Genomic DNA, 12,977 nt, shown 5'->3' with positions numbered 1-12,977 from the left:
AAAAAATCTTCAAATTATAAGGACGGAATCGGAAAAAAAAAACTCAGTAACTTTTCCCTAGAAAAAAAAAAACTCATAAACCTTACCAAGTCGATAACCGGTACACTTTTTAAACTTAAATGACATATATCAAATTTTCATTTGTTGTGCCCAAAATTGATGTGTTGTGACTGCGAGTTTCTTTATTTAGTTTACGACTAATACCTCAAATTTGTTCTTGAATTTCGAAAAATCAGCCAAATTCGCCCTTGAATTTTGCGAAATATCTATTTAGTCCATGAATTTTACAAACGTCCATCAAAATAGTCCCTCCGTCCAAAAGCTCCGTTAGTGGTGATGATGTGTCCTCTTGCATGTTGTGTTGTCATGTACACGTGTCAACAAGGCAGCCACGTGTACAAGGACTAAATTGATGGAAATGGTAAAAATTCGAGATTTAACTTTTCAGTGTAATTTTTCCTGTATTTCCAATTATACCCCTCTATTACATGTGTTGTCCTGGATCGATTTGAGATTTACTGTCATAATTTGAAGACTAATTTGATGGATTTTGTTATAATTTAAGGACTGATATAATTGATTTTATTTGCAGAGAATGAGTACAAGGAGATATGACATGAGAGGACCGATGATTTCTAATGGCATGCTTAAACAAACACCACTGAGGGGTCCTGCTCCACAAAATCCAACTGCTCCTGGAGTTATTAGAGTTCAAAATCCAAATTACAGGTCATCCGCTTCTACTCAACCCCAATACATGGAGTTTATCCCTACTTCAGGATTTACAAAGCATTGATGCATGTTCAAATTATGCTTTTGAACTAGTTTAATTAATGCTTTTTGGACTTGTTTAGTTTATGCTTTTTTGGATATGTAATCACTTAAGAAACATCAAATGATTTGATGACTTGATGGTTTTGTAATGTTATTTTTTTGACTATGTAATGACTTATGAACATCAAATATATGACTTATGATGGTATGCAAATGTCTGTCTTTTTATAATCAAAGTGTATGTCTTTTACTTTTTACTTTGTTCAGCAAATTTATGCACCAAGGATCACAATGATATCTGTTGTGAAAATTCAAGGACCTATTTGATGATATTTTCACTAATTTGAGGATCGATATGATGGATATGCATATAATTCAAGGATCAATTTGATTGAAATTTTTTGACAGAAAAGTTTGATTCATTCATTGACAACCTATTTTCATTACAACATTATATGGACTTGTCACAATACAATAGCATTTTAAACAACTCAATCAAACAAATTCTAGGACAGTGTTGGTTTTTCTTACAACACAAATTCTAGGACACCAACATTGAAGCTTTCTCACCTCATCATTGTACATAGAGCTTGAAGATGAAGACCGACTGATGGAGTTGTTTTTGCCCATACGCCCACCACCTATCATTTCTGAACACCGAATCTTCAACAATGACCACTGATTTTTGAATTTCGAATTGAATAAAAAAAAAATTAGGGTTTTAAGTCTTTTGAATTGGGGAAGAACATTGACGTTAATTCATGGAAGAAATTTGGGAGATTTTGAACTCTAGATGACGAATTATAACATTAGGGTTCCAAATTTATATATTTATAGAAGAAAGAGCCGTTAACGAGGAAGAGGAGAAAATGCCGTTAATGAGAAAGAGGAGAAAGAGTCGTTGGCAATTTTCTGAAAATCCATCAATTTGGTCCTCGACAATTTTCTGTAAATTAATCAATTTGGTCCCTGCTTGCGTGACATCTGACGTGGTAAGCCTTGTAAGAGGTTAACGTTACACGTCACCTCTGTAACAGACTAACTTAACGGAGGGACTGATTTGATTGACATTTTGTAAATTCAGAGACTAAATAGATATTTCGCAAAATTCAGGGACGAATTTGGCCGATTTTTTAAAATTCAAGGACGAATTTAAGGTATTAGTCTTTAGTTTACACTCCTCGTTCAAAATCCCTCAGGCCTCGCGCGTTCTATCTCACAAAGAGTTTAATTGTGGTGCACCGACAGTGTAAATGCTCTTTGCACAGTCATCCAATAGTATTGCAGTATTCTGCCATGTCATATACTCTTTAAATATGTTTTTTTTTTTTTTTTTTTTTTTTTTTTTTTTTTTTTTTTTAAATTACTATAATTAAATCTGAAGGTTTTGTTCCCACGTTCCCTTCATTCCAGAGTTTGACGGCACCCACACTTGGGATGTCGCCACCAACATCCTCACCTCTGATCACGGCCACGCCTTCAATTTCGAAGTCGAGTTCTTCGCCGTTCATTTTCTCAAATGAACTACCTCTTCCATGATCATTCATTCAAACTGGTTTCATTACGCCGTCGTTTCGCTATCTCCCCTTCTCCTTCAATCACGCATCAAATTCTCATTCAATCTTCAACAAACCCTAATCCCAATCTTCAATTTCTTCAATCCCCCCACACTTAATTCTCATTCAATCGATATACATTTCTCATTTCGGGATTCTAGGGTTTGTGAAAATGAACTCGGGTGACCTACACAAAGTTTGGGAAATCAGAGCTCTGAAGAGGATGCCAGAGACAGAAAAAGCTCACAAGATGCTGGAGAAAATTGCCAAACAGGTTCAACCTATTATGCATAAACATAAATGGAGGGTTAAGCTTCTCTCTGAAATGAAGTAATTCATCGTTTTCTCTCTGTATTTCGCTTCATTTTTGTGTTTATTTTAATGGGTATTGCGTAAAAATTTAATTTTTAGTGTTAGGGAGATAAAAGTTTTCAACTTGGTGTGAAAACCACTGTTTTTATTTAACATTTGATGATATTTTTAGTCCAAATTTAACCTATGTAGGCACCTACACTTCTGATAGATGGTGTGTGCGGTGTCTGACACATATGTGATTACATTCAATTATGTCATTTTATTTCAAATTATTACCGTTGTTGATGTGTCCGTGTTCGTATCTGTGGTGGTGCTTCGTAGGGGAGTTGAGGACAGGTTTGCACAGTTTAGTCGATGTATTGAGATTCTATTGAGTTCATACCTTGTTATAAGGAGAATAAGGGTTATAGTTTTGTTGAAATAAGCGCGTGTTTGGTTCTACTGGGGTGAAAATTGATTTTAGTTAAAATTGAGTGTAAGGTAAAATGATTTATGTTTGGCTGAGATGAACAATAGAGACATAATCATGTTTGGGGGCAAAAGCTACAAATCATAGTTTCAAGTTAGAATCAACTATAGAGACATAATCAATTCTAATTTAGAATGCAAAACATTCCTATAACTTTTACTAAAATCAATTTTAGTACTTCAGAATCACTTTTGTCTCTGCAAAAAATTTATTTTTATAACTTTTACTATTATTTTGTTTATACTAATAAAAATAGAAATATTTGTCATGGTGTTAATGCAGTTGTGTTCCTGTGTGCTTCTGCTTTAAGGTCCCAAATTGTGTTCCCCTCTGAACAAACAGTGTTGGTGATGATTTTTTGTTTTGAATTTCCTGTGATATATGACTGAACAACTTGTTTACATGATTGTAGCCCTACCAATCCAGCTCTTCTGGGATTGAATGTCGGTGCAGGTATACACGTAAAGTTGCGGCTACGGAGGCCAAACAGGGAGTCAGACTTTTACCCATTTGATCAAGTTTTAGATACGATGCTTCACGAGCTTTGTCATAATGCACATGGTCCTCATAATGCCAGCTTCTACAAGCTCTGGGATGAACTTAGAAAGGTTTCTCTTTCGCCCATGATTCTGTTATTGACTACGATAAATGGACATATAAGTTTTCTTACCTTTTGAAATACACATTTTTTTCAGACAATTGCCTTGGGGATTGTATGTGGGCTTTATTTATCATTTTTCATTTTTTCAATTGTATTTCTTGATCACTACTTCCAGCTGCTAGTCATTGTAGAAACTGCAGATTGCTAACAAGATATTTACAGAACCTTCATTATTTCGAATTCTATTTTGAGTAAATGGGTTTTCTTTTAAAGGTGAAACATTTTACTAGGACAATTTTCAGTAGAACGATTACTGAAAAGCTAAACCATAGTTTTATCTTTGCTTATGAATATTCTAAACACTTGTTTACAGCTGCAAATTCTAAGCAGAAAACTGTTTTCCTTTTTTAGCAAGTTATTAGATTTGCTTATTTCTTGTTCCTTTATGCATGTCACTAATCATGCACAGGAATGTGAAGAGTTGATGGCTAAGGGGATAACTGGCTCTGGAGAGGGTTTTGATCTCCCAGGAAAGCGCTTGGGTGGTAATTCTCGTCAACCTCCACTCTTGTCTCTACGTAAAACTGCACTTGCAGCTGCTGAAAAGAGATCACAGTTGGGAACTCTTCTTCCATCTGGACCAAATCGTATTGGAGGTGATAGTGTTATAATGAAAGCACTTACTCCAGTACAAGCTGCTGCGATGGCTGCAGAAAGGAGATTACAGGATGACTTATGGTGTGGTTCTCAATCTTGTGATAATTCAGATCATGAAGATGTTAACCGTGAATCTGCTGAAAACCTTGTAAATAAGCAGATAATTGTGGGAACCTCGAGACTAACACACAATTCTACTCTACCTTTGGATCCGACATCTCGAAAAAGAAGCCGTGACAAGGATTCAAGTTTACCAGCTCATTCATCTAGTAACTCTAATTTTGTTGATTTGACAATGGATACACCCAAAAAGGGATGTGTCAATGGACATCAGACAGGGTCTCAACAAAGAAGTTCTGGATTAGAAAACATTTTACATTCACAAGCAGGATCGACTTCTAGAAATTTACCTAGTTCATCTGGCTCACTATCTGGTGATAGTAGACCACTTCATTCTGAAGAAACTGCAATGTGGCAATGTCTGATGTGCACTCTATTAAATAAAGTAAGCATTCAACCATACCACTTTCATTCATCATGGTTATTTTGTTTTTATTCTTGTATTATTACAAAGCATATTAAATTAGGGTTTGTTATTTTGTTCTTGAAATATCGATGAGACTTTTATTCTTTTAGGAGTATAGTTAACTATCTATGGTCTTTTAATAAACTGCCTTTTCTAATGCATTTGAGTTGTGCCTGATTGATGCAGTCATTAGCCCCCATCTGTGAATTGTGTGGCACACAACAGCCAAAAGATGTTACCACCAAGCACAACACTTGGTCTTGTAAATTCTGTACGCTGGAAAACAGTGCAAAGTTGGAGAGATGCTCAGCCTGTGACGAGTGGAGATACTCTAATGGCCCCAACCTTGGCCCTTGACAGAACCAAGTGATTTGCTTCATTGGTAAATATAGTTCAATTTTGGCTTTGGTCTACACAAGTTGTGTGTCATACCCCAATTTTTGACCTAAGGCCCCACTGACACATGTCACTTGACTCTGATCGATCTCTGATTTTTCAGTGAAAAATTCGGCAGGGAGGTATTTTAAAATACCTCATTTTTTTATTCCGGGTCGAACCCTCTTTTCTCTTTTTATTTTATTTCCATCTTTTATTAATTTTAATTTTAAGATTAGTTACTTTTTTTTTATATTTAATAATTTTTATTTTCCATCGTTTAGTTTTATTTTTCTTTACATAATTTAGTTTAATTTGTTTTTATTTTATTTCGTATTAGATTTATTTTATTTTATTTTATTTCTTTTTAATTAATTAGTGTCCAAAAAAAACAAAGTGTCAATAGGTCCAAAATAAAATGTACAAGGTCTAAAAAAAATTCAAGTCAAGTGTCAACTTTAACATTCCCTTTTCAAAATTCACCATAATTGTCCATCATTTCCATTAAACCAATTTTCCATTTTTCATCAACCTCCTCACCTATAAATAGAGCCCTCATTCCACACAATTTCACACACCAAAAGTTCTGTTGAGTTGTCAAAGAACTTTTCTCTCTTCTCCCACTTTAGCTTGTGTTGACGAGCTATTCTTTTCTTCTCCCTCTTTTTTCTGTCCCTTCGGAATAAGTCCCTTCGGAATTTTATCCCTTCGGTAATTTTTGTCCCTTCGGTTGTCCATTTCTTTTATTTTCTTGCATTTTATTTTGTTTTTAGCATTTTAATTATTGTTATTTATTTTTCAGCAATTAGAATGTATTTAGGTCCAATGTAAATATAAATGAGAAAAGTGTGTGGTTGTGTGTGTCCTTTTATTTCTTTACCGTCTTATATATATATCCAAAAATGCAAAAAAAAAAATTAGATTAAGGATTTTGTGGTGATCCAACGTCACTACAAAAGTCCACGCGCTTTTATTTTTATTGCTCCGTTAGTTTAATTTATATTTAATATTCCAAAAAAACAACAAAAACATGCAAATAATCAAAAATCACAAAAATATTTTCATAAACAAACCTTGATCTTAAATCAAGTGACCGTCTTTTATTTTATTTTCTTAATCAAACTTTAACCAATTTAATCATACTTTGAGTCATTTTCTTTTAATATAAAAAAATACAAAACAAATTCTTATTTGCCACTTGGCTTTTCATTTTAAAACCTTTTTTCAAAACAAATAAAAAACACCAAACCAATTAAACGTCAATTTCTACCCCGAACTACGAGGTTTTGATCCCTCACGGGTACGTAGGCAGAGGACCATGTCCTTCCAAATCAATAAAAATGTAGATAATTAGGTCTTTTATTTTTCCACTTTAAATCTTTCTTTTTCAAAAGCAAGCAAGTTATAGCACATTAAATTAAATAAAACCAAGAGGTTCCTGTAGAGTACTACGGACATTAAGGGTGCTAACACCTTCCCTTTATGTAACTAACCCCCGAACCCTAAATCTCTTAATATAGGGTGTTTTGAACTTTTTCCCCTTAAAAAAAATGTGTTCAGTCGTGGAAAGAAAAGTGAGTCAAACGCTAATCAAATAGCCTTGACCTCCGAAAAATGACGCGACAGAAATGACGACTTCACTGGGGACCCCCTAAGAGGGTTGAGCCTAACTTGGCTTTATTTAAATTTTGTGCTATAACTTGCTTAAAACAAAAACAAGAAATAAAAGATAGAAATACGTGTATATATGTCCTCCCTCTTCTTCCTTCTTTCTAACGTGAGTGGTGAGATAAGTCCTACACCCGGGCTTGAGTGAAATATAAGATAGGACGGGGTACAACCATAGTGTCATACCAGGAGCGGTCATGTGTTATGTGTGCATGTGGTATAACTCCACTCAATGGAGGTCTCTCAAAGTAATATGATGTCACCATGAGCAGTCATGATTGGCGCTATTATTTTTGAATGACCGTCGAAGTTGAGAAACCTTTAGTCACCTTTAACCCATCTTGGCCTTTTTAGGACGTAGTGCGGTGGCTAAACCAAGAGCAGTCTTGACTTTGGTCGACACGCGATACTACACTCAAACTAGACTTACTTATGGATGTTATTGGACTAGGAGCGGTCCTATACACCGATATGTTCATAAGGGAAGTTGTAATTTGGGAACTTGGTAGAACCCGTGATACAAGTGCAAATTAAACCATAGTCCTTACCAAATGGCGTTGTTACCCTTAAACTCCAACATTGTGGACTTAACCTTACCATGCATTCCATGTTCTTTAGCATAATCATGCATACATGCATTCATTCGTAAAAACTTTTTTTCTCACTAATATCGAAGGACTTAGATAAGTTCTTGTAAACATCAAAGATATGGACCTTGTAAGAAGGAACACCTACAACTTCAAAAACCTTAACTAAGTTTTAGCTTTTGTAAAGAATTTTTTCCTTGGTTTCATTCTTACTTTTGAAAAGGGAACCAATTGCAACATCTTCACAATTTTCAAATAAAACAAGGTTCCTTATCAAGTTTACAATTACTTTGACAAGTCCTTAAAAAAAAAAATGTGTTTATTTTTGCATAAGCATAGCATGCATCATTTTGCATACATAATTTCAAGTCTGAGTCTTACACTATGTCTTTTCTACTAAAGGTCAATCCATCTCAAAGGTGTCCCAACTGTCCTCGTCCAAAGTCAACTCGCACCTACAACACTCGTGCAAACAAAAAAAAGAACGTATCAGTTTGAACAAGAAATCCACGAGCATTCGTGAAGAGGTAACAACACTATTGACGTTCCTTCCGCTACTTTTTGTTCAATTAATGTTTGTTTGTTGCTTTTCGCTTTTCAAAAAGAAATTAAAAAATCCTTTCGTCCCGCCCGAGATGAAAGTGATCTTGTGTAGGGCTTTTTGCTTTAAGTATTGGTCATCATTAATAAAAAGGTCGTTTTGATCCCGACTTTATTTTATTTTGTGCTTTTTCTGAAAAATGGTAATACAAAAAACCAAAAAAATAATAATCATTCTCATATATCTGCATAAATCATAGCTTGTACTTACTTGTCAAAATCAATAATCAAATCATCCATTAATAAACCCGTTGAACATAATAACTATGTACTCTCTCCCAACTTTGAGTTCTCTGTGACCGAAGATATGGAAGAGGAGAAGAAAGAGACTTCCAGCAAGATCTCTCGCCCACTGGGGCATCTTAGCCGTCAAAGCTGCAACAAAATATCAAAGAAGATTGCCTAGAAGATGGCTTTTATTTACAAAGACTGGCACGAAATGCTACCACTTGCACTTCATGAGTATTGTCCGGTAGTACACACTTCAACAGGGGCAACCCCCTCCTTCCCTCAAGTATATAACATGAAGGTAGAGCTTCTCGTGGAGGTCGAAGTCCTGACAATAGGAGTGTTGCCGAAGTCCAAGCTTGTTTATGCATGACGACCTTGTACAACCATGTCAGAAGAGGTTGAAATAAACTTCCAACAAGAAGGCTCGTCCTCGTGAATTTCAAGAAGGAGACTCTGTGCCTAAAAAGGTATTATCTTTCCAATCAGACTCTAGGGGCAAGTGGACGCCTAACTATGAAGGCTCAATGTGCAATGACTCTGGTGACTACAAATGGTGACAAACTCATGTCGATGCAGTCAAGAAATACTCTGTCAAAAAAAAAATTAATAATAAAAGCTCGCTAAGTCGCAAACTTGAAAAGGCGGCTTAGGCAAAAATGAGCGTCTCGGTGGACTGAAAACCCGAAAGGGCGGTCTAGGCAAAAATTAGAGACATGAACAAAAAGATTATCCTGATAGATTGAAAATCAGAAAGGGCGATCTATGCAAAAGTTAAGGATCAAAAGACAAAGTAACTGCATCCGGTCAGGCACAATCCACTTGGGGCATCCAGCTATCAAAAGACCTCCGATTCGAAGCATGTGCAGATCAAAGACTCGGAACAGGGGCATTCAAATTTGTTAGGGAGAGTAACGGTTATTGTGTTCAATGTACCCTTCCCATTACATTTACCATTTTTTCCAAAAAAAATTCAAAAATCCGTGGATCCATGCCCTTGGCAGGTCACCACTCCATTCATTAAAATTTGAGCCTGTGCCCATTTATTTGGAACTCTCATTTATTCTATTTGCATAATTTCTTCTATTTTTTATGGCAGTACTTAAAGCAAAAAAAAAATTTCAAGAAAATACAAAAACTTGTTTTACATCTTTTGAAAAGAGTGCACAACAAACACACTCTCTTTGAACTCGTGAGTAGGTGAAGCGTACATCAACATTCACCTCGAGAACGGTTACACTCCGGAAGAGAAACATGGCTAGGCACTATGGAAAGGACCTCTACTTTGAGCAAGATGCTGTCACAGTCGAAAAATACAAAAAAAAAAAAAAAGATACAAAAAAATCAAAGCTCGCTAAGTTGAAAACCTGAAAAGGCGGCTTAGGCAAAAATGAGCGTCCTGGTGGACTGAAAACCCGAAAGGGTGGTCCAGGCAAAAATTAGGGGCAGAAAAAAAAGAATATATTCCCGGTGGACTGAAAACCCGAAAGAGCGGTCTAGGCAAAAGTTAGGGATTTTAAAAAAAAAAATATAAAACAAAAAGCATGACTGCTGAAGCATACCAATGGAAGGACACTCTCTGCCGGTTCACAGGTGGCGACTTCTTCCATACCTTTCATCAACAATGGGCTTTACCCCCAAGAGGCATCAGTTGCTACCCTGTGTCGGATCTTACACTGTCAACGGATTGATTTGTTCACAATATTATCATCACCAAGGAAGTTTGCCGAGTGTTTGTACTGCGATGTCAGTCCGCCTCCCATCTTACCTGTCTTGTCTCGTCTCATCGAGTCACATGTCATATAAAGTCTATACAGTCAAGCAATTGCACATTTGCATATTCACGCATCCATACATTCATACAATCATGCGTTCATCAATATTTTCACATATTCATACGTTTATACGTACACATCATATGCACAACATCAATTCACACATAATTGCATCAGTCGTCCAGAATCTCGATTTGGTCGTGTCTCTTCGATTCAGTCTTAACTTACCATTGTGTCAAGCCGCAAGTTTCTACAAATAAGCCTCTTCCATTTACCTTCTTATTGTCAAAGTGTCATCCCCAGCGGGAAGCCGTGCTAGTCATGACACTAATCAAATTTCAATCTCAAATTCAAAAAGTGTCATCCCCAGCGGTAGCTGTGCAAGTGGTGTCACCAGACAATTTCAACTCTTAATAGTGTCATCCCCTGTGTGACTGACCAAGTTGTTCTCTCATTCTTACCTTTGTTAAGCTATCTCATCGATAGTTAGGTAAAAGTATCATTTTGTCTTTGTTAAACTATCATTTCAACGGTAGTTAGACGATGGTTTTTCTTTCATTCTTACCTTTGTTAAGCTATCTCATCGATAGTTAGGTAAAAGTATCATTTATCTTTGTTAAGCTATCATTTCATCGGTAGTTAGACGGTGTTTTTCTCTCATTCTTACCTTTGTTAAGTTATCTCATCGATAGTTAGGTAAAAGTTATCATTTGTCTTTGTTAAGCTATCATTTCAACGGTAGTTAGACGATGGTTTTTCTTTCATTCTTACCTTTGTTAAGCTATCTCATCGATAGTTAGGTAAAAGTATCATTTGTCTTTGTTAAGCTATCATTTCAACGATAGTTAGACGATGATTTTTCTTTCATTCTTACCTTTGTTAAGCTATCTCATCGATAGTTAGGTAAAAGTATCATTTGTCTTTGTTAAGCTATCAATACGATAGTAGACAATCATTTTCCCCAGTGAAACTACATTCCCCTAGCAAAGTCGGACCCCATTTCTTCAACGAATTCGGGTATCGCGTTGTTATTTCTCGTTCGAGTCAAATCATCCTGCATTCATAATTTGCATCACATGCATTCATAGCATCTTAGGTCAAAAATTGTGTACTTTGTATTTAAGTCTCTTCGACTCGTCAAATCAAAGATTTCATCTTTAAATCTCCGGACGAAGAAACTTAAATAGGGGCATCTGTCATACCCCAATTTTTGACCTAAGGCCCCACTAACACATGTCACTTGACTCTGATCGATCTCTGATTTTTCAGTGAAAAATTCGGCAGGGAGGTATTTTAAAATACCTCATTTTTTTATTCCGGGTCGAACCCTCTTTTCTCTTTTTATTTTATTTCCATCTTTTATTAATTTTAATTTTAAGATTAGTTACTTTTTTTTTATATTTAATAATTTTTATTTTCCATCGTTTAGTTTTATTTTTCTTTACATAATTTAGTTTAATTTGTTTTTATTTTATTTCGTATTAGATTTATTTTATTTTATTTTATTTCTTTTTAATTAATTAGTGTCCAAAAAAAACAAAGTGTCAATAGGTCCAAAATAAAATGTACAAGGTCTAAAAAAAATTCAAGTCAAGTGTCAACTTTAACATTCCCTTTTCAAAATTCACCATAATTGTCCATCATTTCCATTAAACCAATTTTTCATTTTTCATCAACCTCCTCACCTATAAATAGAGCCCTCATTCCACACAATTTCACACACCAAAAGTTCTCTTGAGTTGTCAAAGAACTTTTCTCTCTTCTCCCACTTTAGCTTGTGTTGACGAGCTATTCTTTTCTTCTCCCTCTTTTTTCTGTCCCTTCGGAATTTTGTCCCTTCGGTAATTTTTGTCCCTTCGGTTGTCCATTTCTTTTATTTTCTTGCATTTTATTTTGTTTTTAGCATTTTAATTATTGTTATTTATTTTCCAGCAATTAGAATGTATTTAGGTCCAATGTAAATATAAATGAGAAAAGTGTGTGGGTGTGTGTGTCCTTTTATTTCTTTACCGCCTTATATATATATATCCAAAAATGCAAAAAAAATTAGATTAAGGATTTTGTGGTGATCCAACGTCACTACAAAAGTCCACGCGCTTTTATTTTTATTGCTCCGTTAGTTTAATTTATATTTAATATTTCAAAAAAACAACAAAAACATGCAAATAATCAAAAATCACAAAAATATTTTCATAAACAAACCTTGATCTTAAATCAAGTGACCATCTTTTATTTTATTTTCTTAATTAGGTCTTTTATTTTTCCTTCCAAATCAATAAAAATGTAGATAATTAGGTCTTTTATTTTTCCACTTTAAATCTTTCTTTTTCAAAAGCAAGCAAGTTATAGCACATTAAATTAAATAAAACCAAGAGGTTCCTGTAGAGTACTACGGACATTAAGGGTGCTAACACCTTCCCTTTATGTAACTAACCCCCGAACCCTAAATCTCTTAATATAGGGTGTTTTGAACTTTTTCCCCTTAAAAAAAAATGTGTTCAGTCGTGGAAAGAAAAGTGAGTCAAACGCTAATCAAATAGCCTTGACCTCCGAAAAATGACGCGACATTGTGCATAGCCATCAATTTTTTTGCGGCCTTGGTTTTTATGTTCTGTATACCTGCAATGAACTTCATAATTTGGTTTTGGTCTACCACCCTATTTTGAATTATGAAATTCTCGACATTCTTTCTATAAAGAACAATTGCATGGAAATTGTTTACTATCTGGCATCAATTAACCTTAGCAGCAAAAACTATGAAAATATGGGTTGCTTAAAAATTACCAATCAGAAATGCTCTAGAAAGGAGAAATTCAAGCCTTTGGCGTTTCTTGTGATATTTACAA

The 12,977-nt window shown here is 35.0% G+C and overlaps 1 protein-coding gene across 2 annotated transcripts; it reads left to right on the top strand.

The window, feature by feature from the left end:
• The first annotated feature begins 2,175 nt into the window (after positions 1-2,175).
• Positions 2,176-12,811, top strand: LOC25489116 (uncharacterized). Of its 2 annotated transcripts, XR_003010591.2 has the most exons (5): positions 2,176-2,660; positions 3,527-3,722; positions 4,185-4,877; positions 5,085-5,317; positions 12,699-12,811. XR_003010591.2 is itself a non-coding variant. In XM_013604555.3 (4 exons), exons 1-4 carry the CDS (start codon positions 2,503-2,505, stop codon positions 5,253-5,255), a joined length of 1,218 nt encoding a protein of 405 aa, XP_013460009.1. In that variant the 5' UTR covers positions 2,176-2,502; the 3' UTR covers positions 5,256-5,446. The 2 variants fall into 2 exon arrangements, 1 of the variants encoding a protein (XP_013460009.1); XM_013604555.3 differs by lacking the exon at positions 12,699-12,811 and having other exon boundaries at positions 5,085-5,446.
• Positions 12,812-12,977: the final 166 nt, after the last annotated feature.

Source organism: Medicago truncatula, chromosome 3 (assembly GCF_003473485.1).
Source record: "Medicago truncatula cultivar Jemalong A17 chromosome 3, MtrunA17r5.0-ANR, whole genome shotgun sequence".
Classification (NCBI taxonomy): domain Eukaryota; kingdom Viridiplantae; phylum Streptophyta; class Magnoliopsida; order Fabales; family Fabaceae; genus Medicago; species Medicago truncatula.
This window is presented reverse-complemented; position numbering and strand designations above follow the sequence as displayed.

Bases quoted from the DNA above. Each gene is read 5' to 3' on its own strand.
- LOC25489116 (XM_013604555.3), top strand. From the start codon at position 2,503: ATGAACTCGGGTGACCTACACAAAGTTTGGGAAATCAGAGCTCTGAAG. The intron at 2,661-3,526 runs GTAATTCATCGT...ACATGATTGTAG, and splicing joins AAGCTTCTCTCTGAAATGAA to CCCTACCAATCCAGCTCTTC. The intron at 4,878-5,084 runs GTAAGCATTCAA...TGATTGATGCAG, and splicing joins TGTGCACTCTATTAAATAAA to TCATTAGCCCCCATCTGTGA.